General features: G+C 43.4%; 2 protein-coding genes across 3 annotated transcripts in view; both read right to left on the reverse strand.

Annotated features, from left to right (window-relative positions):
- The window catches only part of DNAH10 (dynein axonemal heavy chain 10), a 130,368-nt gene extending 127,888 nt beyond the window's left edge, over positions 1 to 2,480 (reverse strand). Inside the window, exons 1-2 of the mRNA XM_035097917.3 lie at positions 2,175 to 2,480; positions 626 to 700 (exon numbers count right to left, since the gene is read on the reverse strand). Of these exons, the coding sequence (XP_034953808.1) occupies positions 626 to 700; positions 2,175 to 2,394 (295 nt within the window). The 5' untranslated portion in view covers positions 2,395 to 2,480. The remainder of the gene's footprint in view (positions 1 to 625; positions 701 to 2,174) is intronic.
- A 4,903-nt stretch (positions 2,481 to 7,383) lies between these two features.
- The window catches only part of ATP6V0A2 (ATPase H+ transporting V0 subunit a2), a 34,009-nt gene continuing 13,392 nt past the window's right edge, over positions 7,384 to 28,000 (reverse strand). The window contains exons 7-20 of one of the 2 annotated variants that reach the window (XM_035097888.3): positions 27,860 to 27,942; positions 25,154 to 25,247; positions 23,128 to 23,340; positions 22,201 to 22,351; positions 21,484 to 21,623; positions 20,512 to 20,666; positions 18,906 to 18,993; positions 17,914 to 18,032; positions 16,076 to 16,289; positions 13,377 to 13,496; positions 12,183 to 12,302; positions 10,672 to 10,789; positions 8,977 to 9,148; positions 7,384 to 8,733 (exon numbers count right to left, since the gene is read on the reverse strand). In XM_035097888.3, coding sequence (XP_034953779.1) covers positions 8,634 to 8,733; positions 8,977 to 9,148; positions 10,672 to 10,789; positions 12,183 to 12,302; positions 13,377 to 13,496; positions 16,076 to 16,289; positions 17,914 to 18,032; positions 18,906 to 18,993; positions 20,512 to 20,666; positions 21,484 to 21,623; positions 22,201 to 22,351; positions 23,128 to 23,340; positions 25,154 to 25,247; positions 27,860 to 27,942 — 1,887 coding nt within the window. In that variant the 3' untranslated portion in view covers positions 7,384 to 8,633. Of the gene's footprint in view, positions 8,734 to 8,976; positions 9,149 to 10,671; positions 10,790 to 12,182; positions 12,303 to 13,376; positions 13,497 to 16,075; positions 16,290 to 17,913; positions 18,033 to 18,905; positions 18,994 to 20,511; positions 20,667 to 21,483; positions 21,624 to 22,200; positions 22,355 to 23,127; positions 23,341 to 25,153; positions 25,248 to 27,859; positions 27,943 to 28,000 lie in introns of both variants that reach the window. The other variant, XM_035097887.3, reaches the window with a different exon arrangement.

Genomic DNA, 28,000 nt, shown 5'->3' on the forward strand with positions numbered 1-28,000 from the left:
AGTTCCAGTCAGGCAAAAATATTAAGGATGTGAAGCAAAGCCAGTGTGTGGGGGTGGCCTGGGAAGAGTTTCAAGGACCATATGGAGGGATCTGGAGGGCCACATTTGGCCCTCAGGCCTGGGGCTTTCCACTCCCCAAATATTGAAATATCTGCCGTATTTTTCCAAGGCTACAAGTACCATTCTACAACTGAATCTCCCAAGAACTAATGGTTGAAGCAAGCAGATGTTGGTCCTTATAAGTCAGGGCTTCTATACTTGACAGCAATTACTATCTCTCAACTAGGTCTATGGCAGATACAGGGGGTGCTGGATCAGCAAACGCATTAAAAGCTTTTCTCCTAGCCTTCAGATTTCTAATAGCCTGGGATGATGGGAGCTGTAGTCCAGCAAGTTAAGCCCCAATAATTATAATACAGTATTAAAACCAGAGACTGTTATCCTGTATTCACTTACCTGGATACATACCGTGTTCCAGAGTGCTACATACCTTCTGATCCCACAATTCATTTTAAAAAACAAAGAAACTGTGATCCTAAATCACGTCTAATTTAACTCTAACTCTTTCTGTAGTTGGATCTCCAGCTATTAGTGAGGCTTTTCCTGAATTGTTTCCTTTACGTACTTGAGTCTACCACTGAACTGCTGGATGCTGCAGCCATCCTCTCTTCTTCTTCCTCGTCGTCTTCATAGGGAACATCTGTTTCAGAAAGAAACAAAGAAAAGCATCATACAGAAGTTACTGTACAATAAAACGAAGCTGGATTCATGAGTCCAGTCCAGAGCTTTGCATGGACTCTGAATGCACACAGGAAACTCCTCTGTCCACTGACATCCAAGTAAAAAGGGACTCCATAAAGGAATGCCTCTCCTTTGAAGTTGGCAGGTTCAGAAAGAATAACTACACAGAGTGCACAATTTGAGCCAGGGCTGAAACCTGAAGCTTGTTTGTGAAGTCAAACTGAGCCCTAGAATATATAAAATAATGGTTACATTGTATTGTATTGTTACATTTGAATAACTGTTCTTCAGTTGTGATTTCTGATATCCAGAAACAAAGATGCTGGGGCTGACTACCTGGGAGAAACTATCGGTAAAGAAACTTTGGACCTGAAAGTTATGATGAGGGAAGGACTGGAGACTGTGTGGTTTGTTTATTTATTTATTTATTTATTTATTTATTAAATCCATACTCAGTCCTTCCTCACAAAGGCACCCAGGGCAGCAAACAACAAGCAATAAAACAATGAAAAAAATTAAAAAACAATTCCAGTACAGATGTAGACACGGGAAAATCACAGTAAAGTGATGGGAAAGCACTCTGAGACATGCAGGAGGGATATATATATATATATATATATATATATATATATATATATATAGTGTATCATAACTCTTTTACATAGTCAAGGCAGAAGATACTGATGTCGAAGGAAGGATGCAAGGATGTTGCTACTCAGCAACTGGGTCAGGGCACTCTGTATATGCTCAGAGACACTCTATCATTTCTCTGCCTCTAACAGGCAGGTGTTTGTGGCAAATGAAAGAAGATGGCACACAAGGCTATGGTCATTCTTTGTGCGGAGAGTTAAGGCACTCAGCAAATGCTCAAAGACACTCTTAGAGCACACACTTTCTGTAGGAAAAGTGCAGGTGCAGTCCCGAGACCCCTATCTAAAACCCTGGATAACTATTGCCACTGCCAGTCAGTGCAGGCAACGCTAGGCTGCACTGCCCAATTATCTGACTTGATATGAGGCACTTCTCCTATGTTCCTATGAAGGGGGAGTGGTGAGCGGATTCCAGGGACAGCCAATGTGGCACCCCTCCAGATAGATATATAACTTTATTGATATTTAATTGTTTTTTTAAATTGTTGGATTCTTCCCCCTCTCTCTTTGAAGCAGTTATCTATTATCCATAAGTCGCCTTGAGTCCCTTCAGGGGGAAAGGCAGGGTATAAACAAGTAGTAGTAGAAGAAGAAGACGACAATTGTGGACTACAAATCCCATCAGCTCCCGGGCTGTTGCAGCCTAAACTATCTGGAGGGCAGTGAGCACGTGGGCTTTCCCTGGGAAGTCCGGGGGACGCTCTGTCCCTGCTCGAACCGGGGAATGGGGTGAGGCCCTCTGCCCACGCCCGCGGGTGGGCTCCGCAGAGGCCGCGCGCGCACCGATCTCGACGTCGACCTCGTCGAGGCGGATCTCCTGGCGGAAGAAGAGGGCGGCGGGCTCGCCTTCCTCCGCGCTGGCGCCCAGGTTGAGGAAGTGCAGGAGGGTTTCGGCCTCCTCGCCGTCGTTGCGATTGAGCAGCTCCTCGAAGGGCGCCCCGTCCTTGACGCCCAGCGCGCATTGCAGGCGGTCGCCCACCCATTGCACCCGCACGTCGTCCATGGCTCGGCTCGGCTCGGTGCCGCAGCGGTCGCCCGGCTGGCAGGCGGTTGGCTTTCGGCTAGCAGGCCAACCGACGCTCCTCTGTTGCCAAGGCAACGGCGCGCGGCCGGCGGGCGCGCGGCAGGAAGAGCGTGAGGAAACACGGCGAGGCGGCCGGGGTGGGGGGAAGGCCGGCAGGGAAGTCGCGAGGGAAGTTCAATGTAATGTCCATAGAAATATGTGTGAAATTCAAGAAATAACATTTATGAAAAATAAATTATTACGGACAATCTGTGTGTAGAACTCATTGTGCAGAAAAAGCATGAAACGCAACAGCAGCTTTGGAGGAACTCAGTGGGGACAGCGCGGCCGCTCCTCTCCTGCCTGTGGAGATCAAGCAGGCGCCTATTGAAAACATGTAAGCCAGGGTGCTTAGAAAGCGGAGGATATTTTAATATGCTTTAGCATTATTATTTTCCTTTATTATGAAAAAGCTTACTTTTGGCTTGGGGGGGGGGGGTGAACCAACAGTGTATAGATCTTTTAAATTATATAAATAGAACACAGAAAAACAAAAACAAAAAAAAATGGTGCATAAAATAAATGCATTTGCTAGCAGAGTCTAAAGCCACAAGAAATAAAAAGCAATAGAGATAAAGTTGTGTCCATATGTTTTTGGCACATTAAGTGTAATTCCAGATGGGCCCCGGGCTCGTGCTGGTTGTCTTTATGGGGTGATGGCTCTAAGGTATATGTGATAAATGGGTAAAAAGCACCTGGTGATTTATAACTGGGGGCTATTATTATTATTATTATTATTATTATTATTATTATTATTATTATTATTATTATAAAAAAATTGTATACCACATTTCATCTGAAGATCACAGGTTTACAGCACAAAATCTATATATATATAAATGTAAAAATCGTGAAACTGCAGGTTCCACTTTTCTCCGTAACCGCTTGACCGATCGTCCTGAAGTTTTGACACAACAATCCAGGCCACTCCCTGAGCGTTGTTGGGGACAAAAATCCCTCAAATCACACACCTGCCCAGGTATAAACCTGGTTTTCCACCAAGTCAAACAGCGCCCCCAAGTGGAATTCCTCCCACAGTACACCCCCTCCCTTCCTGTGAAATCTAAGCCACACCCACAAACCAAATGACATCATCAACCAAGCAACTGAAACCACCAAGTCGGCCATTATCAGACCCCTAGGCCCTGCCAGGCTGCTAGGCCTCCACTAGGCCCAGGGGGGGCTGGATAACCCACAGCAACGCACTTGGGGGCACGGCAAGGGGTTTTTACTTTACAATTTAGCATCACTACCCCCCCCAAAAAAAATCCCCCACCAAATAACCACAAGACAAAAATAAATACCATCCTTCAAAACGTCATGAGATACGCCAGTCATGGAGGGGGGGGGATCATGGATCCAGACACATGGGGGCAATCACAGGGATTAGCCACAACAAGCCACACCCATAAACCCCGTCTCCGCCACGAGATCCTGTAAAACAGGAGGCCTTGGCTCCATTTTACAGACTAGGCCTCAGCTCTACAGCCCGAAGTTGAGCTCTAGCCCGTGTTCGGATTCAGAATGAGTTTCCTGCCACCGGCGCTCTAGCCGTCTCAGCAACTGCTTCATCGCCCTCAGCTCCAGGGAAAACCACGGGGCTGTCCGGGCTCCATGCAATCGGAGAGGGCGCTTCGGAGCCAAACAGTCAATGGCCCTGGTTAACTCCACATTCCAGCGGGCCACCAGGGAATCGGCTGAGAGGCCATCAACATGGGATAAAGCATCCCCTACCATGTGTAATGTGTAATGAAGGTGCCTGATGAGCCTCCTTGGGGAGATTTCCACAAATGAGGAGCCACCACAGAAAAGGCCTGTGCTCGTGTTGCCACCCTCCAGACCAGGCATCCCCAAACTTCGGCCCTCCAGATGTTTTGGACTACAATTCCCATCATCCCTGACCACTGGTCCTGTTAGCTAGGGATCATGGGAGTTGTAGGCCAAAACATCTGGAGGGCCGCAGTTTGGGGATGCCTGCTCTAGACCACTTGTAGGGAAGGCACATGAAGGGCCTGAGGATGGTTGCAGGGCCCAGGTCAGTTCATATGGCGAGAGGCAGGCCTTGAGGTGTTATGGTCCTGAGCTGCTTAGGAATTTATAGATCAAAACCAGCACTTTAAATTGGGCCAGGAAACTAACTGGCAGCCAGTGCATTTGGGCCAGGATTGGCATTAGATGCTGAAACTGTCCTGCCTGGTGAGCAACCTAGCCAATGAATTCTGCACCAGCTGGTTTCTGAACCAACTAATGACTGTTGGGATCTCTTCCAACTCTACAATCCTTGTCTAATAAACACATCATCATCATTATTAATAGCAGTAGGGAGCAGGTGGTGCTGTGGTCCAAACCACTGAGCCTCTTGGGCTTGTCAATCAGAAGGTAGGCTGTTCGAATCCCCGTGACGGGGTGAGCTCCAGTTGCTCTGTCCCAGCTTCTGCCAACCTAGCAGTTCAAAAGCACACCAGTGGAAGTAGATAAATAGGTACTGTTGTGGTGGGAAGGTAAACACTTTCTGTGCACTCTGGCTTCCGTCAGTGTTCTGTTCTGCCAGAAGCGGTTTAGTCCTGCTGGCCACGTGACCCGGAAAGCTGTCCCTCGGCCTGAAAGCGAGATGAGTGCCGCAACCCCATATTCACCTTTGAGTGGACTTACAGGTCCAGGGGTACTTTACCCATTACCTTTTACCCATTATTAGCATAGCAACATAGAACTTGTCCGGGACACAGGTGGCGCTGTGGGTTAAACCAGAGAGCCTAGGGCTTTCCAATCAGATCGGAGGTTCGAATCCCCGCAACAGGGTGAGCTCCCGTTGCTCGGTCCCAGCTCCTGCCTACCTAGCAGTTTATACCTTTACCTACAGAACTTGTCAACCAGAACTTGTCAACCAGATCAAGGTTAGCCATAACCTTTAGGTATTTGCTGGACTACAACTCCCACTATCCCTGGCTATTGACTATGCTGGCTGGGGTTGATAGGAATTGGGAGTCCAACAGCATCTGGACAGCCACAGATCTCCCACCCCTGTGTTAATGGCAGAGCAGAGTTCAAGCCTTTCTATTCTTTTGTTTTAAAAAAGTATGTGGGAGAAAGGGATGATGAAGTATATAAACTGGAAGGCTTTAGTTAACCACTAGAGAACTAAGACAAGTGTCTCTGAGTTTGACCTTGGGAATCCAGGGTTCAAATCTAAAGGTAAAGGGACCCCTGACCATTAGGTCCAGTCGTGACCGACTCTGGGGTTGCACGCTCATCTTGCATTATTGGCCAGGTCATGTGGCCAGCATGACAAAGCCGCTTCTGGCAAACCAGAGCAGCACATGGAAACGCCGTTTACCTTCCCGCGGTGAGTTTTACTCAGGTGTAAAACTCACTGAGTGACCTTCAGCTAGCAGTTACCAATCTCTTAGTTCAGGCTTCCTCAGCCTCGGCCCTCCAGATGTTTTGAGACTACAATTCCCATCATACCTGACCACTGGTCCTGCGAGCTAGGGATCATGGGAATTGTAGACCAAAAATAAATGAAAATAGAATAGAAAAGAATAATAATTTATTGGCCAAGTACTAACATACTTGGAATTTTGTTTCAGCTACATTGCAATGTAAAAGTACTTGATACAAAGTGTGCAGAACACTATTTCAAGATCACCAGCGGAGTGACTTCAGAACTGGTTGAGGTGGTTGTTGGTGCCTCTGGAGCTGACTGAATGGCACTAGTTGATAATGCTTGACTTTCGAACCTGCTATAAAACTGATTCAGGTCATGTGCCAATTTTTTGACTCTCTGGAGCAAAATTGTATTCACACAATACAATAATAATTTGCGGAGCTTTCACTGACTTAGGTAACTTTAAGGGTGATTAGACAAACTGATAGGGTCAGTTAATACTCACAAGATAATAATAAATTGCTCTTAAAACTCTTCACCATTGCTCTGGAAAGGGTGTCATGCAGTAGGCACATACCGGCCCAAAATTTGTATTTTTGTTGGGAAATATTTCAGGAAATTGGGCTGATCACAAAGCAAACTATCCTCTCATGGTTTGGAAAGTGACAAATATGTTTGCTCCATAAAGAACTGTTAATTTACTTTTTAAGGGACAGAAATAGATACAATTGCCAAGCACTGAAAAGACTACCAAATTAATTATCTTGAGTATTGGTATCAAAAATTGTGGCAGATCATGTGAGCTTGCCTTACTAGGAAAACTTGCTAATGAAAATTGCCAGGGACCAAACTGCACAAGATAAGTTTGCAGCTGTATGGCATTACTTTATTGAGTATACAAGAGTTCATGCACATGGTCATCTGCAGCCCATTGCACATTCTTGTTTGTGGCTACAATAAAAACTTTTGGCTTGGGAGGGAGTAATGGGTAAACTGGAATTTTTAAGGAAAATACTTGTTTTGAAATAGCAAACTAGATTTCATTTATCTGCTTCAAATTGATTATGAAATACTATATGATTTGTCACAATTTTGGGCCCTGTTTTGTTTTCTTCAGTCATACCTCGGAAGTCAAACAGAATCCGTTCCAGAAGTCGGTTTGACTTCTGAAACGTTCAAAAACCAAAGCGCGGCTTCTGAGTGGCTGCAGGAATGCATTTAACCATTAAAGTGTTACACCAGAATGGTTCCAGACTACATTAATCTAAGGATGTGATATTTTTTACTGGGCAGTCTCTTGTATCCACTGTAATGATTATATTTCCTGAACAATACAATCCACTCTCATCCTGCCACCATCCCTACAATAATAGTTCTCCTCCCACCTCTTGTATTCCCCCATTCTCATCCAATCATTTTCTCTAGGGACTCATATCTTACCTACAACCCTTGTTCTTCCTCATTTCCCCCACAGCTTGGTTCCCTGGAGGTTTAAATCATCACCATCATAATTCGTTGCAAGCTACAATTTAACAGGCACAATGTTTGTTCTCAAAATGAGTGATTAGCTTTTATTTAAGATGAATATGAAAGAAGGCTAGATTTATTCTGCTGGCAATTATAAAACTCAGTATGGTGAAATACCTCCATTTTCATTTTGAAATTAAAAAAACTTTTAAAAGGTAGCTGTCTTCACTGAGTATAAACAAATTTTATTCAAATTCACTGCTGTGTCAAAAACAAAATTAAACTAGAACCTGATTTTGCAAGTATTAAGTTCCAGCAATGGAATGATGTGCATAAATGGAGTGTGTAATTGTTTTCTGAGAACTTGTAATAACTCAGGTAGTTTGCCATTCAACATTGAACAAAAGGTATGGGGATATCCAGACTGCAATACTGAAGAAACTTACATAAGCATATACTTAATTTCAAGGAATCTTTTTTTTTCATTTAAGCAAATGAAGTTTAAGTTCCACCAGGAGTTAAATTTGAATATTTAATACCTTGCAAAATAATTTCAGGTAGCAATATTGGAAGAGAATCACTGTGAGCCCCTATAACTTGCTCCTTGGTCAACTTAACAGGCATTTCCTTAAAAACATTCAAGGCCATATGCTTCCATTTTTTTTAGTGAATCCAAAGCTGGCATGGCTTTCAAATCCTTCCTATTATATTCAAAATGTAGGATGTGCAATGGCAAAAAAATAGCATAGCTCTTGCTCAAACTAGAGGCAAAAAGCTTTTAAACAGTATCTTAGCCCATGTCTTAACAAAGTCTTAATATTTTCCTGTAAACACTGAAAGGTAAGCAACTTCATTCTCAGCTGCTGCCTGATTTTCTGAGCTATGAGTAATCATGAAGGTGCAGTAGTACTAACAGGAATGACAAGGCAGAATGACAGGGCATTTTTCAGTACTGAACTCAGGTTCAATGGGGCTTACTTCCAGTTAAGTGCATATTGGATGCACTGTAAGGGTTTGCAAAAGAAAACAAACAGCTCTTAAAAATACCTGCAGCATTTTTAAAAGCAGCAATGAGATATTTAGAATCAGTTTTAAAATCAATTTATATGTGCTCGTGACTGGAAAACAAAGACATTTTTATGACTATTTACCAGGAAATCCACGTTTGCAAAATCCAAATCTGAGGTTATATATTACAAAATTATTTTGCTGCATTGTAAGGCAATCAGTGTTGTTCTTTTCTACAATGAACTGTACAAGAATGACAAATAGGTACATGATTATTTTCAAACAACTCTAGAGAGATGTACTGACTACAGCAGCCAAACTATGCAATGTATCTATTACAATGTAAAGAAATGTCTTGAAAGGAGAAAGGTGTGAACTTGTATCCTTCGCCTGCGTAGAACTTGTTCTGAAATTCTACCCTGTAAGAAGAAAAAGCATTGCATTAAGATAAAGGCAACCACACGGACCCCTTTCAAAACTGCTATGCAAACATGCTCTGAATCGTATGCACAATGAAGAATTACTTTCAAGTGGAGCATATTTAATGTCAATAAAGGATTCATTTACTTTAAAAAGAAAAATTAAGCTTTACATTTTTTTAATTAAAAAATCCAAAATGTTTTGCTAGCAAGCCAGACACACATTAAAAGGAACACACATACCAGTGAAGTCGTACAGCATGTAGAAAAGCAGAAAGACCTTCCATGACTAAAAGGATGAATATTGTTAGAACCATAAATAAGGCTGAAACAGGTATCAGAAGGATGATGCCATATGTCGCATCCACACGAAGGCCGACTCTCATGATCATTGCCCAGAGGACTTCTGATAATTCTAAAATAAATAAAAAACACAATGAACTGTCCCAAATCCTGCTTTTTAATACTTTGCCACATGACATGCCTAAAGGACAAGTAATTTTACCAGGGACATATTATAGGCATTTCTCATTATTAAAAGCAGTTGAAGATGTAATACCTTATTCATGCCCTGTTCAGACGCAACAGGAAACTATGGCTTTGGACTATGTGGATGAGCTGTGGAAAGCTCTTAGCTTGCATGACCTGCTGTCCCCACTCCATACTGGCGAGACTGGGAGATCTGCTTCCGCTTTTAAGTTAAGTGTATTTCCTATGGTGTCTAAATTTAGGGAAATGCAGTTTGCTTCTTCACCCTCAACCCAATACTGCCCATACCAACAATGTATCATGCTGAATGTAATTGAACCGTATGATTTGAATTCTACCATTTGAACATAGAGATACTGAATATACTTTTGTTACTCATGAAAAATATTTTAATAAAAACTTATGTAAAAAAAAAGCTGAGGTCAAACCATGCTTTCAGATTCTGGCCTCTTGACTAACCATAGCTTCAATATACCACAGTTCTCCAAGTTCATACATTATAGGGAACAATGATTATAGGTTAAAACTGAAAATGGATGCTTCCAATATCCTTGCAGTATGGAAAGAGGAGAAGGGAGGGTTGAATTCATGCAATCCATTCACATAGTAGGAAACAAATTTTATTATGTCTGAACAGGACAATGACTATGCACATTAGAATTAAATGTTTTATCCTCGAGGGTAATTTTAGCTCAGGTTTGGAAACAAGAGTTAATTCCATCAGTGGAAGACTGGTGAAAGAAAATTGTGGAATATATGGAAATTGCAAAATTAACATCGAGAATAAGACAGCAAGGCAGTGTAGTGTACATGAAAGAATGGGGAAAATTTATGACATACATAGACAAGCTAGTAGAATTAAAATAACATCTTTAATAAGAAATTACTCGCAGAAGAAAATGAGCTCACAACAATAAATCAGAAATCTTTATTGGATATATAGACAGAAAACACAAATACAATGTACAATAAATAAAAAACAGAAAATGAAAAAAAATGATATATGGGGTTTAAGAATTGAGGATATAAGAATATAAGTAAGAAGATAAAGGTTTGATAACGATACGAAGAAAGTTAAAAATGGATTGAAACTATAAGGAATATTATACCGCGCAACCAGATATACGAATCTAAAAATAGCAGAAGAAAGTAGTGTGGAAGTCGAATTTGTAATTTTTAATTGAATTTGTAATCTGAGATTTAAGATTAGGAAACAAAGATATGGACAAATGTAAAAGATAAATTGTAAATATAACAAATGTAATGTAACTAAATGTAATATGTAATATTATGTAATATGCTTTATGTGGAAATCAATAAAAATAATGGGGGGGAGAGAGAATTAAATGTTTTACATTTGTTTTAAAATCAAAAGCGGGGAGAGATTCCTAAAGAACCAAGGTGGGAACAAGAAAACAGAGTGTTTGAGACGGCATGCAGGATACTTACGTGTATGGGCCAAACTAAGAGCCCAGAGCCTGAGGTATGAAGCAGAGTTGGAGATGCATCCTAGACAGTATTCAATGGTATGGATAGCTTGATCCATGAATACATCTGCAAAGTTAAACTAAAGCAAAATAATATGTAAACATACAGATGCACTTTAGAATTCCCGGGACACATCAAATTCATTTCAGAAGGTGGTATCCAGTGCTAGTCATATTCAGAGTAGACCCACTGAGATCAACAGGCCTACAGAGTATCAATCAATCAGGAAGTTTATTCGGCTTTACGCCCATCATAAAACACAACACAACAAAATAAATCAAATAAAACAGCGGACTCGTTGAAGCCACAAATAATAAAACACAATTCACAGCTCACAAGGACAAATATTAACAATTAAAAAGAACAGAGTATGACTTTGTTAGGTATCAGGAAGGACCAAGCAGAAGGTCCCAGGTTTAATCCCCAGCATCTCCAAATAGGGCTGGGAGAAAATCCTGCCTACAATCCTGGAGAGCTGCTGCCTGCCAGTGTAGGTAGTAATGTGCATTGCCACATCTCAGCCTGTCTGAACTTGCTCTATGGTGTTTTTAAACAGTATTCCTTGGACAGTTTTTACCCTTACTGCCCCCAAAAGGCACAGAGAAGCATTACATGGGAATGTAGAGGCTTCACAGCATGCTGTGTCAATCATACAACACTATCCTGAATCCTCTGCAATACGCAGTAGTTCTAGAGTGCTCAACTCAGCATGAAAAGGGTCTCTGGAGGCAGAACATTTGAAAGAACTATTGATAAAAGTTTTCTAGGGGATAGCACCCTCAAAAAGCCCAGCACAACACAGTAACAAATTACAGTCATACCTCTAGATACAAATGCTGCGGGTTGCGTACAACGGGTTACAAACGCGCCAAACCCAGAAGTAATGGAGCAGGTTACTTCTGGGTTCAGCAGTTCGTGCATGCGCAGAAGTGTCGAATGATGTCATGCGCAGAAGCGCTGAATTGTGACCCGCGCGTGCGCAGAAGCGCTGACGCGGGTTGCATACTGCTCTAGATGCGAACAGGGCTCCAGAACAGATCCCATTTGCATCCAGAGGTACCACTGAACAAGATGACAAGTCCCTTCCCCAAGGAGCTTACAATCTAAAATTTAACACAGGGAGAGGCAACAGAAAGAAAGGGAGGGATTTATGGGCAAGGGTAAATGCAGGGGGATATGCATTAATTTAAATGCCAGGGTGCAGGACATGCTAAAAAGGGCGTTTTGAGGAGGGGTTTGAAATAAGAGCCAGCATCCTGCAGATGGCCTGTGAGAGATATGTAACATCACATTTTGCAGTCTTCCAGATTGTTGATAAAATGCATACAAGCCACAAGGGGGTGGGGTCCTTCCAAAAGAAATATAACACCACAAACTGAAGGGGAAGGGGAACAAACCCTGTGCTGCACTGAGAGGATTCCTTTTAAATAGCTCCAAACTACAGACAGTGTCTGTGAAACACACACATCTACCTCTTCTTTCTCCTCATCTTTGTGCCTGTGGTCCAAAGAGCTGCTTCCTTCTTCAATATCGTGAGTTATCAACAGAGCAATTTCTTCTTCACTTTCTTTTCGTACTAACCGGTAGCCTTTCTGGAGAATTAAAATATATATATTTATTTGAATTGTATCACTCACCCCACCTCAATAGCACAAGTTGGATTACAGCAACCATGCAAGCCATCTCCCCCCCCCCAAAAAAAACCCCAAGCGCTAAAGATTTCATTCTCAAGAAAGGTGACCAACTTTTAAAAATGCAATGAAGCCTTCTGTATTTCTATCTCTGTGCTACCCAAATTTTTGAGAGCTGAAACACACTCTACTCACAACCGTCTACTGAATTAAGATTGCTTTTATAGTGTAAAGAGTAAGAATTAGCTGCACTTTAGGGAACCCTCCCAGTGGCACAACTTGGCAAGACCTCAAGGACCAAAAACAGCCTCACAGCAAAATGACTGTTCACAAGATCAACAACTGATAAGGGTCATGTTAGTACCTGGGCCGGCTTGGCAATCCTTGCTTTTTTAATAATAATAATAATAATACAGGCACCTTCCCACTTTCATGTGTTTAACACACGTGTGACCGCAATTATGCACGGTGCCAGGGAATAAAATAAATCAATTTAAACAGCAAAAAGCCATGAAAAAGGCAAAAATGGCCCCAAAACAGTGGGGAAATGGCAGAAATGGTGCAAAAAGAGTGAGAAAACAGTTAGCAATCCTATGAGCCTTTGCATTGACATTTGAGGCTGTGAAGAGTTGGAGTTTGAGAAAGGAGATTTGGAGAGAACAATTGTAGTGGAGTTGGGTGGGTTTTTAGAGTAGTTTGCCTTTTAGATGGTGATCCCCAGTACAGTATACATGATTTCACATATGTGTGCGATACCCGGGAACGCAACCTCTGCCTATAGTCATAGGCTGGTCAATTGGGCTACACTGTTACAGAACTTCATTTTATTACTTTTGGCTCGAAAACATATATATGTCCTTTTCTGTAACAAAATGGTGTTTATCCTTATCCTTTTTTCCTTGCCCCTTAACCAAAAGAGAACAGGTGTTTACAGAGCCATCAAACTAATTCAGAGAACATACATTTAATTGGAAGAAGGATTTTGCCAATCCTTTAACACACATGCTATCATAGGCAGTTATTTCCAATACATACTCTGTATGCTCCGATGCTTTGGCCTCCATTGTTCAACCAGTATAAATAAAGTGGTTTTCCAAAAAGCAGCACTGGAACTGAAAGCACAGCAACAGACAGGAGAAATTTCTGTACAATCATCTGTTTTGAAAGAGAGGAGGCAAAAAAGACAAAGCTGTTTTATATGGAGGTTGATTCCTTCCTCCCTACACAAAACCACTAAAACTCTCCTAATACCGTGTTTCTCCCAAAATAAGACGGGCCTAAAAAATAAGACATGGCATGATTTTTTAACGGCAAAAAATATAAGACATCCCCCCAAAATAAGACGTGTTGGGGTACCGGTACCCTACCGTGATGAAGCAGGTCTGGATGGCGCTTCCGTAAGGAACAGGAAGCGGATGCGCAACGTGCGCCACATGGAGCGCAGACGGACCGGGAGCCGGGAGAAGCTGCAGCACGCGTCACGCAGAGCCTCGACCCAGCAGGACCCTGCGCGATCCGCAGCTCGCGCCGCGCCAAGCCCTGACCCAGCGGGACCAGCAAGGGCAGCAGCGCGCGCTTTTCTGAGCCCTGACCCAGCGGGAGCCGGCAAAGGCAGCAGCGCGCGCGCCCTGCCGAGCCCTGAACTGCCGAGCCCTGCCGACTGAACTGAGCGGCAGCCGGCAAAAGCAGTAGCGCGCGCGCCCTGCCAAGCCCCGACAGAGCGGGAGCCGGCAAAGCCAGCGGCGCGTGCGTCCTGCCAACCCCTGAGCCGGCAAAAGCAGTAGCGCGCGCGCCCTGCCAAGCCCCGACAGAGCAGGAGCCGGCAAAGCCAGTGGCGTGCGCGCCCTGCGGACCCCTGAACTGCCGAGCCCTGCCGACTGAACTGAGTGGGAGCCGGCAAAAGCAGTAGCGCGCGCGCCCTGCCAAGCCCCGACAGAGCGGGAGCCGGTAAAGCCAGCGGCGCGCGCGCCCTGCCGACCCCTGAACTGCGGACCCCTGAACTGCCGAGCCCTGCCGACTGAACTGAACGGGAGCCGGCAAAAGCAGTAGCGCGCGCGCCCTGCCAAGCCCCAACAGAGCGGGAGCCGGCAAAGCCAGCGGCGCGCGCGCCCTGCGGACCCCTGAACTGCCGAGCCCTGCCGACTGAACTGAGTGGGAGCCGGCAAAAGCAGTAGCGCGCGCGCCCTGCCAAGCCCCGACAGAGCGGGAGCCGGTAAAGCCAGCGGCGCGCGCGCCCTGCCGACCCCTGAACTGCGGACCCCTGAACTGCCGAGCCCTGCCGACTGAACTGAGCGGGAGCCGGCAAAAGCAGTAGCGCGCGCGCCCTGCCAAGCCCCAACAGAGCGGGAGCCGGCAAAGCCAGTGGCACGCTGTGCCGAGCCCCGACAGAGCTTAATAAAAAAATAAAAATAAAAATAAAAAAATAAGACATCCCCTGAAAATAAGCCGTGGTGTGTTTTTTTTGCAAGAAAAATAAATATAAGACGTGTCTTATTTTAGGAGAAACACGGTAGCAACTGCAGTGCATCAGAATGTGACAAAGTGCCATGCAGGAGGGAGAATCTGTGGACATCACTGTGGACATCTCCAGGAATCACTAAACTACAAATCCCACAATCCCTGAACACTGAGCATAGAGCTAATGGGACTTTGTTCCAACAACACCTAGAGGACCACAGGTTCCCCATCTTTGGCATATACATTACTGAAAGGATTCAGACGGGTGTCAATTCTTTGCAGGAAAAGGACTTGCATGACAACTGACTTAAATGCCAATTTGGTATTGGGGCTCTTTTTCATTTACTGTTTATACCAAAGCAAGGCCACAACATTTATTAAGTTAGAATAATAGTTAAAAAGAACCCTTCTGATCCCCTGCCAAGGTGACCATATTAATCAGGCAGATTTTTTTAAAATAAAAAAGTGAAAGTCACGTTAATACTGCAGCTGGCAAATACCATCCTAGAAGAGGGACGGGAAGAAATGACTTTCCTAATATGATGCCTCCTGCAACACATGTAAAAATTTATCAGTTAACTCAAAACTGAGATTATGCATTGATGATTCAGTTCTATTCATGCTTATTCACAATTAACTGTTTTCCATGTGGTTTACTTCTCCATAAGTGTATTTAGGACTGCATTTGAAGATTTTAAAAAAAACTGGGTTACAAGCCCTAAAATGAACACTTTTGTATGGCTGTCTGTTCAATTCCATATATTCCCCTAACTGCCTCTCTTCCTTCCAAACCATCCACTTGCATCTCCATACACAAAACAAAGACAAAAACCAAATCAGTGCAGAAAGAACAGCAAAGAGAAAATTGTTGGGAAACTACACCTTAATATTGCCTTGTTTATACTTTGCATGCATCGCTGCAATATTTCCACATTTATGCTTTTTCTTCCATGCTACAACTTTCATATGCCACTTCATCCCAGGCCACTGTGCCCACAAACTAACTTCTGATTTAGTCTTATCTTTTCATCTTTCCACTCCCCACACCTTCAGCCACATTAGAAAAGAGACATTTAAGCAACCTAAATTAGGTACTGTTAAAAACTCATTCATTTCAACTGGGGAAATTTAAGTACATGCCTAACTATTCCTTTGAAATCAATGCAGCTGAAGAGTTGTGTGTTTTGCTTTCTCTTTAGGAAACCCTACTGCAAGACCGGAGACAGACAAAGAGAAGGAATTCTGTGGCTATCTTTCAGATTATAGGGCTTACCAACCTGTCCTTCGAAAAATATGTGCGGTTCTCTCTTATTAGGAAACAGGAACATGTTAATGAACAAAATCAAAATGCTGGGAGCCGACTCAGAGTTCTTCGCGCCAAAAGCCAACCATTTATAGATGATCATAAAAACCAGGTATCCAAAGATGGAAAGAATGAACAGAAGTTGAGGAATGAACACCAAAAAAATATTGTACTTCTTCCTGAAATGCCTGATTGAATAAGAAAGAAGGTGGATTTCATTTCATTTTTTGTATTCAGAGTGGAAATCAGTTTTACACAGAAAGCTGATAAATATACTGTCCATGCCAAGAAAAAAAGAAGCAGCTCGAACACAGAGATCCAGCTCTGAGGGCTTTCTGGGGGTTTCCTCATTGCAGTAGGTGAGGTTACAGGGAACCAGGCAGAGGGCTTTCTCAGTAGTCATGCCCGCCCTGTGGAACGCTCTCCCGTCAGATGTCAAGGAATTAAACAACTATCTGACTTTTAAAAGACATCTGAATGCAGCCCTGTACAGGGAGGTTTTTAATGTTTTAATTTGCTGGAAGCCGCCCAAAGTGGTCGGGCCAACCCAGTCAGTTGGGTGGAATAATAATAATAATAATAATAATAATAATAATAATAATAATGTAAGGTCACGTATAAGGTTCCCTTCTAGCTAGCGAGCCTTGGGAGCCTTAAACAGTAGGCTAGATCTTGAATAATAGCTGTGCTTGTTCATCAACTTGATTTTTTAAAATAGGTTATACATAAAAGTTATTCCAAGAAATTCCCATCTCGAATAAAAAGGCATACCAAATAGTTGCAAACAACTGAAGCACACATGGTCCGTAACAAAACAAAAAACTATCAACAAACAGAGCTAAGGAACTGGTGTATTAAAAACACAAATTTATTATAATGAAATAATTATCCTATATACAAACACTAAATCTTTACTAGGCCAAATCCTATACTGTATATTTCAATATATGCCATAAGCGTTTCAACACAAAGGTTTTCTGTGGAGACTTTATTTAACAAAGAACCCAAGCACAATAAATCTATAAAAAATAAAAATATTAATAGCCCAGAAAAAACCCTCAGTACAAACCTTCCAGGCCTCAGGTAACTAAGAAGGACTACAACAGAGGAGTGATATAAACTTGCTAACAGCTAAAAGAGAAAAGGTTTTGACACACCTAGCAAAGGCTTTGAATCTGGAGCAGCAAGATAAATCTGGAGGGGAAATGTAGGTCAGGGGTCCCCAGACTACGGCCCGCGGGCCAGATGCGGCCCAATTGGCCTCCCAATCCGGCCCGCGACGACCCCCGCCGCCCGCTGCCGTCACCCGCTCTTGCGGCGCGCTGCGTGGCGGCACACTTCAAGATCTGAAAAAATCGCCGAAAAGACCCAGAAGAGGTCACTTCCGGGTCGGGGGAGGTGCACTTCCGGGTCGGGGGAGGCCCATACGCATGTGCACAAACAATTTTCGGCGATTTTTCCGGCCTGGAAGCGCGCCACCGCGCCAGTAAATGGGTGCGCGCATGCGCACTGGCGCACACCCCCCACCCTCCGGCCCACTGCACGCGCCCTCCCCCGCCCTCCAGCCTGCCGCGCGTTTGGCGCGGCGGGCACCGGCCCAAAGGCAGGTAAGTCTGGGGACCCCTGATGTAGGTTATATTAATTGTCATGGAAAAGTTTGCACTAACAGTCATTGATAAATTGGTAAGCTTCAGCTTGTTGATTATGTAGAGCTGTTTTCATTTTATCATAAGAACAGGAATTTTAAAAATACATTTATGCCTTAATTCCACTTTTGGTTGCTGCAATTCTGCTGTGAAGACACACACTTACAAGTGGTTAAATCCTCCTAAGATGACCCCAAACGTCATGTGGGTCACTCCAATAATTATAGACATTTTCATTTTGAAGGAATTCAAGAAACTGAGACGATTGCTTGCCAGGTTCCAAATCTGGTAAGAGAGAGGAAGGGGAATGAGGTATTGGCTCAAATTCTAACTACAAGCAAGGATTTAAAGAGCACAGTTCGGAGTCCTTCTCCAGCATTCCTGTATGCAAGGTAAGCAAGGAACCCCATGTACCTCTTTCACAAACACACTTAAGTTCTCTTGCAAGTTAGAAAACATGGGACACCCAGGATAATGTCCTTGAAATGGAAAATCATCCTACAGTGGAGAAAGCAAGGTGGGACTATGCTGAGAATTCTTTGAGGGAGAGGCTCCAAGGGGGCAAACTGAAGTGAGATAAAAGGCGTTACTAAGTGCTGCTGACAAGGGTGGGAGATGTATAGGGAACATGATTTTTTGGGGGTGCCTTTGATCAGCTACCTTCTGTGGGACAAAGCTGTTAGGAACACAGGGCGCTGCCTTATCCCAGAAACAGGCCCTTGGACCAGCTAGTATTGCCTATGCTAAGGGTGAGTAGCCTGTGGCCATCTAGGTTGGGCTCCAACTCACATCAGCCCCAGGCAGAATGGTCAATGGAAAAAGATTATGGGAGGTGGAGTCCAACAACAGCTGGGAGGGCCACATTTTCTCCATTTCTGGTCTACTGACAGCAGCTCTCCAGGGTTTCAGGCATAACTTTCTTCCCAGACCCACCCAGAAATGTCAGGGACTGAACCCTCCACCTTTTGCATGTACACTACAGTTCCTTAAGAAGTGAGGAACAGCTGCCAACCCTATAGGACTATCCTAGCAAACAGAAATATTTACATAAATTAAAGCTGTAAATCTGTTGGCCTATGATTCAGCACCGTAAAACTGCCAATTCTTCTTTAAAGGGTCATCGTTGCCACAGTGGAATCTCCGGGGGAAAACACTAACCGGATCTATGCCAAAAGGATAAGGTCCTATGAACACTCCAGTCGCATTTGGATTTAACATCAAATACTGATTCTTCAGGTCCTCCTCACTGTTAAAAAACAACAACACCACACTGCAGAATTAGGACTTGAACGAAGACATTTGTATCACCACAATATGCTATTTGCTATCTGAAGCTCCAGCAAGATCCCACAAGGATCTTGTGATATCTTGCAGGTAGGGCTGGGGGACACTCCTCTCTGAAATCCTGCCAGTCAGTCACTGTGCACAATGGTTAGCTACATGGAACAATAGTCCGACTCTGTATTTACAGCCTTCCAGAGGCCTTGTGCAACCTTCCCAGAGCCGAGTGAGCAAGGTGGAGGGCTTCAAAACTATTTCCATGGCAGCAAAACCCAGCGCAGAAAGAGCTTTTCTGGTGCCTTGCTTACCAGGCTCTGGGAAGGTCACATGAAATCTCAGACGGCTCCTTCCAACTGTTTCTGCTGCACTCCCCATTTATCTATTTATTTGTTTTCCTGCCACCAATCCAAAGCTGCAATTGTGTAAGTAAATCATGCTTCAGTTGCTGGTCTACTGTATTAAGAGAGATCTCCTTCTCAGCTAGCTTGACAGGGAGTTGTAAGGAACTCTATAACGTGCTCCATTAAAAAAAAAGTTGCAAGATGCAAAAATAGAATATACAGACTTGCGTCTTCGGACAAGGAAAGCTCTTGAGAAGAGGAAACATTTTGACTGTTGGCTAAAACCAAAAACCAGGAACTAATGTGGCCAGAGAGTTCTGCATCATAGAGGACACCACCACAAAGAAAGTCCTGTTCCATTCCCCCATAAATTTCACTGTTTTCATTGTTTCTGCTTACAGGTGAGCTGGGTAACAGCCATGTAAACTGGCAGCTCTTGAAACAAGTGTCCATTTTCTTCCAGTATAATAATCATAATGAATACAATTTATATATCATCTTTCTCCCATAAGGAGCGCAGAGTGGCAAACACATCAATAATGGAACAATTTAAATATATATATATATAAACAGTCACCTCAGGTTTGACAGGAACAGCATCTTTCAGCTGTCAAATGCCTGAGTAAACAGGGATGTTTTTTAAAAAATCACCTGGAAGTCAATCATGAGGGAGAAAAACACACCTCACCCAGGAGAGCATTCCACAACCATGGGGTGGCCCCTGAAAAGGCCCTGTCACAGGTCAATGCCAACAGAGCAGCCCCTGGTGGTGGCACCACCAAGTATAGAGGTAGCTAGTAAATATGTCCTTCAAGTGAAGGACATATCCCTCTCATTAAATGACTGAGAAAAAACTACCACAATATTTTAGAATGGCAGTTACTGGCTGTTGCTTTAAAGTAAGCCATTTATTATTCTGCACACCACAAAAGATACTTCATAATTGAACTGAAAGGCTAAAAAAATTAATCATGAAAATGGCAGGAATTGGAGGCACATTTCATTTACCATAGAATGAGTGAAAAGTATACTGTGACAGGTTTAGGACACTGCACAAGTGGGGAGAGATACCTCTGAGCTTCCTATCTCAATACAGTAGGCTGCTTTCACACCACACTGGGTTTAACAAAGGAGTCACTCACCGCCACTCCACAGCAAACATTTGTGAAATGTTCCAGTGGGAGTCAAATATATTCAAAGACTTTGAAAAACAGTCATTGTAGATCAGGCCAGTGTATATAGAAAACAGTCCCATCAGCAGGATGATGTATCTTCCTTGAAAAAACATCTTCATGATCTGCAAATGTGAAAAAGGACAGGCCCACTGACTGCCATGTGAACTTCAAAGATAAGATGCTTTGTTACATGTGCAGCACATAAAAGCTTTGATGCACTTTCAAACAATGTATTTGATATGGTGCAGTGCCCAGATATGCCACAATTCAGAGTTACGTGGTACTGCAATGTGTGGTAGAAATTCAGAAGAAGAAGAAGCCAATCTTAGTAAGGATGCAGTGTGCTTTGTGCATAAAAATATAAGAAACCGCTCTGCTGGATGCATTCAGCTTCCAAAAGGGGTCAGCCAGATGCCCCCAGGAAGATCACAAGCGAGGCATGAGGATTTGCTGAGTTACATCTCTGCTATTTAGAATTTACCATCAGTTTATGCATGCCTTTGGGTGAGCCCAACACATGGTCAGAATGATCAGTTGTCCAAAAACAGGGCTTTCTCCAAAGTTTTTGGACTACTACACTCCCATCATTCCTGACCCAGTCCTGACCACTGGCCATGCTGCTGGGGCTGATGGGAGCTGCAGTGCATCAGAATCTGCGGGCCCTTCGCAAGATGCAATTCAAGTTCAGCATGATCTGCAGGGACACAGACTGCTCTATTCTGCCTTAAAGTATTTCCCCTTCTATGTGGCAGATACACAAGCAAAACTCCAGTGGTGGTGGTGGGGACTAATGGGCCATTTACAGAAATAGAAATATTGCGAAGAAGAAGAAGAAGAAGAAGAAGAAGAAGAAGAAGAAGAAGAAGAAGAAGAAGAAGAAGAAGAAGAAGAAGAAGAAGAAGAAGAAGAAGAAGAAGAAGAAGAAGATTTCATCTGTACCTCATCTTGTGATCGTAGGAGTTTGGGGTGTTTTTCATATAATACCATGAACAAAGCAAAGAGGAACATTATGAAGCCATGTCCACAATCTCCAAACATCACAGCAAATAAGAAGGGAAAGGTGATAATGGTGAAGAGAGCTGCAAAATGAGAGGGACAAGATTTCAGCTTTATAAGCAACTATACATAATGCATAGTATCCAAATTATCCATAAGCTGCCTATGCCAGATTACTCTAAATCATTGTTTGAAAGTGCCAGAATTTGGCTGAATTTGGCTCATTTTAGCCCTTGAAAGAAGGGAGGAAAAGCATAATCCAGCCACGGCTCTGCTCTTCCATGTTCCTCCTCAAAACCCAGCCTTTCCATGAACACTTTTGAGACACTCTCTTGGGCTGTATGTCAAGCTTGTTGATTTCAGTGGGTCTTCTCTTCTCTGACTTATGCCAAATGCAATCTAGTTCTCCCCTATCCCAGTCTACACTGCTCATCTTCTGCCCAAGGGGCACCTCCCCTCTGTCCACCTGTATGTGTAATCGGCTGAATTTAGTTTGCACTCTTATGCACTCAGCAGCACATGGTAAACCATTGTTGCTAACAAGTGTTAAATAGCAGACACTTTGCCATGCCTTATAAAGATTTCTCCTGCAACCATTCCTAACAAGGGAGAAAGAATAAATCCTGCTTCTCAATAAGTATCTTTCAATCAGTGACCTACCTGGATTAACTTCTCTGTAGCTCCCAATCCCATAAGCATCAACAATGCCCTGGAATCCAGAGGTGAATTTATTGGTACGTATCAAAGTTGGAGGCGTTTCCTTTGTTGGTATCGTGTTCATGAACGAAGGGACGGACGCTCCACTTTCATTCTGCTTACATAATTTTAAAAAAGGAGACCAGTATTGTTTTTTGTGAAGCTGGAAAAATAACACTGATTTCCACATTCTGTCAACCAGACAATGAGCATGAGCAGAACTGGGGTGGGGAGGTGCAGAGTCAGACTTAAGCCACCCCAGCTCTGATGATGTACACATACAAAACTCTTCATGTCATTCACATGCTAGAGTACATGCTTCAGAACTAGATGTGCAAACCCCTCCTCTGCAACCATGAGATCCAAATGTGTGTATGTCAGCCAGGGCGAGCCTGTGCAACTCCAGCCTTCCACCTCACATGACATCCACAGAGGTCTACAGAGAATCCTCTAAGCCTTGCTATTTGCCGAACTTCAGCCATAACCTGTTCATGCAAGGCACTTTCATTATCCATGCAACTCACAGCCTCCTCCCCTCTATTTATAAAGAAATGCATGCAATTTATCATTCATACTGAAAACCCTGAATGCTACATGCTGCCAGTGCAACATTCTCTCCTACCATTCAGTACATTCAGCGCAGTGCAGTGAGCCCCAAACCCACTCCTTCCCTGCTGAGATGAAGACAGACAGTCTCATTGCTGAATGAGAGGCACATGATGCAGACCTTTTTACTCCAGCAGGCATTTTAAGAGGGTGTCTGTTTTTATGATGAATGTTATTGTGCCATTTTCTGTGCATTGTTTTTAAGTACATTGCTTATAAATGTTAATAATTAAGTGGTATAAAAATAAATAAAGCAAACCCGGAGATAAAATTTAAATCACTTACAGATCCTTCCTCGAGGGCTCGGCGCATGTTTGGCAGATCAGCCACTGGGCACCAGACCTCAGCAATCAGGCATTTGTTGGTGACATCAAAGCTGCAGAGATTCAGCACGTGGTAAATGGCTTTCATCTTCTTCACTTGGACATCCCAGGTGTAGATAGACTCAGACGCCTTGCACAAAACTTGCCGTAAATAATCTTCAGTTTTATGCAGTACCTTTGTTGTTGTTTTTAGAAAAATATTTAAAACTATAGCAAGAACAGTGAACTAACAGGGCAACTTTATACAAAGTTCACACAACTGCCCTTGCTATCTATACTCACATAGGTCTTTCAGTACAGTAGTACCTCGGTTTATGTACACAATTGGTTCCGGAAGTCTGTTCATAAACTGAAGTGTTCATAAACTGAAGCGAACTTTCCCATTGAAAGTAATGGAAAGTGGATTAATCTGTTCCAGATGGTCCACGGAGTACTTAAACTGAAGCGTTCATAAACTGAAGTGAACTTTCCCATTGAAAGTAATGGAAAGTGGATTAATCCGTTCCAGACGGGTCTGCGGAATACTCAACCTGAAGCGTACTTAACCCGAAGCATGGGTGTAATTGGTTTCGGAAGTCTGTTCATAAACTGAAGTGTTCATAAACTGAAGCGAACTTTCTCATTGAAAGTAATGGAAAGTGGATTAATCCGTTCCAGACGGGTCCGCGGCGTTCGTAAACCAAGGTGTTCATAAACCGAGGTGTTCATAAACCGAGGTTCCACTGTATTGATTTTATCTACTGGTAGCTCAAAAGCTATTCCATCTGGCTTCAGGCGGCCCGACTAAAAATGCTTTCATGTTGTAAGAAATAGAGTAAGGGTTGTGCAGTCTTTCCATCAAGGGGCACATTCCCTCAGGGAAAATTGGTTGGGGCCCACTTGTTTCTGGATTAACTACTCCACAATAAAGACCGCCCTGCTACAGTTCCCACCATGCCTACCTCCAATTTGAACTGCCAACACACAAACATAGGACAAACCAAGTGGAGCAGACCAATGGCCCATCTAGTCCAGGATCCTGTTATCATTGTGGCCAATCAGATGCCTGTGGGAAGCCTACAGCCTGCTTCAATCCCAGCTCAAGTGGAGCCCATCTGTTTTGCACTGGCCCGCCTTGTCCTGAAAAGTTCTCCAACATCTAACAAACCCAAACCGCTCCTCCCAACACCACTGTCTCATCCACACACTGACACTACAAAGCCGCACCTATCTAGCTGGCCCTTTGTTAGGAACCAGCAGAATTTTCAGACAGCCTCTGCAGATCTACCCAGAGGTGAGTCCCACTGGGTTGGATGGGTATCAAGAGAAATTCTTTTCTTAGTACAACAGACCAGTACAGCTACTGGAAAGCAAGTAATTATATTCTGGCTTGAGTTTATGCACATGCTTTCACTCTCTCTTACACAAACACACACAGAGCGAGGGAGAGAGCACAGATGGCAATCAATTTCTTTCCAGACAGTTGGGGAAGTATCTTCTTATCTCCAAGCCATACAGCCAGGAATTTTCCCCCCAATCAGTTTATTTTTATCAAATAAAGTATTGTCCTTTTTATTTGTTATGAGAAACTACATAGAAAGAGAAGAGAAAATGCACTTTAAAAGGCATAGGGAGGGGACCAAACAGGTAGGAATGACCTTTGATAGAATGGAAGAGTGCGGTAGCTACAACAGGTGTCAGGTGCTGAATAGAAGAGGTCTGTCTTTTAGACTTCTTAGGTGTACACATTTTATATGTAAAATCCTATGCCTGAGTACACATATAACAGCTCATAAACTGTAAAGAGTTCCCAGAAAGCAGAGCCACTGTTGCCAACACCTGCAAAAAAAGTGAAGTTGATCACCCCTCGTTTACATTAAAGTCCATATGGTCGAAAGTTAGTCCAACCTCTTCCTTTTAAACATGCACTCAGAACTGTAAGTTATGTATTAACCTTCTTCCATGAGATGATTTGTGCCTCCAAGGTGCACCAGTAACTTTCTACTCACCATATGAAGATCCTGAATGCGAACCTGGAGTCCTTCCATAACTGTTCGGCGCTCCTCAGGGGTGCTGGGATAGGGGTAGACATGGCAATGGTAGCTGGCAAAAAACAAAAATAGTCTACATAAAAGAGCCCAACATAGAAGAGAAGAGCAGAACTGCAAAACAAAAGCAGTGGGAACTTAATCTGGTCTTGCAAAAACAACAACACAAAAACAAAGCCTAAAATAGTTCTGGAATATAGGAAGCTGCTTTATATTGAGTCAAGAATGCCGGTTTATCTAGCTCAGTATTGTCTACTCTGGCTGGCAGTAGCTCTCCCAGGTTTCAGACAGCAGCTTTTCCCAGCCCTAACATGGAGACACCAGGGAATAAACCTGGGACCTTCTGCAGATGCTCTACCACTGAGCTACAGCCCTTCCCCAACTTTAGATACAGAGCTGAAGAAGTCTGCCAGGGTGATGGATCAGCACAGCAGCTGTCAGACTGTGTACCAGGAAACAAAGGTGCCTTGTAAGTTTTATCAGGGGTTCCGGGTTGAGAAGTTCAACAATGGCAGACAAACTCTACTTAAAGACATTTTGCCAAGAATAATTTGCAGGTATGCAGTGAGGATCAGGGTTATGGTGAAATAAATATTACTGTATTTACTTGAATGTAATGCTCACCATTTTTGCCCAAATGACGTCACAAAAATAGGGTGCACATTAGGTTTGACTGCAAGCTTGAAAAACACAGCTAACATAGCAAATACTTTTTTTTGTTTCAAGGTTTTGAAAATTGAGGTGTGCATTAGATTCACATAAATATGGTATGTTGCCACCTTACTAAAGCTAGGCAGGCCTGGGTCTGATCAGTGCCTGAATATGAAACCTCCAGGGAACCCTGTGCAGGTCACCATATTGCCACTGAAGAAATGCAAGATACAAATGCAATTAATAAGCACATATGTAGCTACAGAAGTCATGTTTTCAGGTGCACACTCAGTTCAGGTGTGGTGATGATGAGGCTCAAGAAACGTCACCAGCACCCCATTGGTAGCAGGGTCTGCAGCCCAGAACATGCTCCTAAGGATTCCTACAATGCATGCACTCAAGTTCTGGGGCAGACATTACAAGATCCTCCACAGACAAAGCAGTACATGCTGCATTCTGTAGTACATGCTGTAGAATATTTGGGGAAACAGCACAAGAAGTGACTGTGCATTTCTAGTGACTGAAGACCACAATTTAGAGTTGGCAAAGCAACTGTGATCTAAATCTCAGTTTCAATGCACACTGCCAGGTCACAGCACAATGCAGGGACACTTGGCAGCTGCTGCTCAGCAAAAGTTCAGAAATGGAAACCAGAAAGCTCAAATACATTGGCATTTTTTTATTCCCTCTATAGCCAGTCTCCAAAGTATCTGTGCCTCCCCTTCTCCTGCTTTTGGAAGCAGAAAACAGAAAGTTGGGTACTTATCATGAACAACCTTTTTGGGAGCAAGAGTCGTGAGCAACCACCCCACGATCCTGACACATTAGGACATCAGAAGCAAACCCCATTTTAATCCTATATTACATGATGACTACGATTTAAGTGAATTTAAAATGCAACACTACCATATGCTCAGAGCATTTATTTCTTTATCCACCAGGACTGACAAACTGCTTTTGTTTTGTTGGTTCTAACTTATCTGTAATGTATAATGCAGCTGTAAAGCACAGAATGGTGAGGTGGGGAGGGAAAATGTTAATTGTGTTTCACAAATGAAGTGATACAAGCAGGGGCTTAGGAAGAGGGGGGCGGGGGCAGCAGTCCCCCCCAGGTGTCATCCCAGAGGGGGGTGACAAAATCCCCCCGGGCGGATTGTGGTGCCGTGCTGATCGCCCCTGTGGGTGGATCGTCCTGCCCCTGGGTGCACGGCATGTGCGCTGCTCCAGGTGCCTGAGTGGCTAACTCCGCCAGTGGATATATGTAGCCATCTAAAGGAGAGCTCTGCATAAGACCATTATATCCAGGGTTTATGGCTACCTAGCTGCACCACTGCCCTGCCCCAAAGGCTCACAATCTAGTAAGACACAATGCAAATGGAAAAAGGAATGGAGAGAGTAGAGGAAAGCACGGACTGAAGCAACTGCTCCTTTACCAGCTAAAGAACAAGGAGAGGTTCATCTCCCAATTGCCAGGTCACCTGGCTGGTGGCAGAAGCGAAATTGTGCCTCCCCTCAAGCTCCACAGTCTCAGGTCAGGTAACATGCCCCATGCACACATTGTATCCTTTTGAGTACAGTGGTACCTCTGGTTACGAACTTAATTCGTTCCAGAGGTCCGTTCTTAACCTGAGGTACCACTTTAGCTCATGAGGCCTCCCGCTGCCACACAATTTCTGTTCTCATCCTGGGATGAAGTTCTTAACCCAAGGTACTACTTCCGGGTTAGCGGAGTTTGTAACCTGAAGTCTTTGTAACCTGAGGTGTTTGTAATCCAAGGTACAACTGTATAACCTCATATTTTTTATATTATGCCTAAAAATTGAATGTTTGAATAAGTTCAGTACTAGGGCTTAGCCTTGAGAGTCTCACACAAATCCCAACAGAAAGGGGCAATTCTTATGTAGATAGGGACTAGCACTGATTGCAAAGAGAGAGAGAAATATTTAAGACCATATTCTGCAATATAAAAATCTCAGTAGGAAAAAGTAAAGCAAATTAAATTATGTTAATTCTTACCAGTCACATATTTTCTTAACTTTCTGGCCTATCTGTTCACCCCAATAAGATATTAAGAAAACAAACCATTTGTTAGGTTCTCCCTGAAAAGTAAACAGAAATTGTTCAGTTAAAATTTGACCACTACAATTCCACTTTACT

This window comes from Zootoca vivipara, chromosome 16, assembly GCF_965207765.1.
Source record: "Zootoca vivipara chromosome 16, rZooViv2.hap1.1, whole genome shotgun sequence".
NCBI lineage: Eukaryota > Metazoa > Chordata > Lepidosauria > Squamata > Lacertidae > Zootoca > Zootoca vivipara.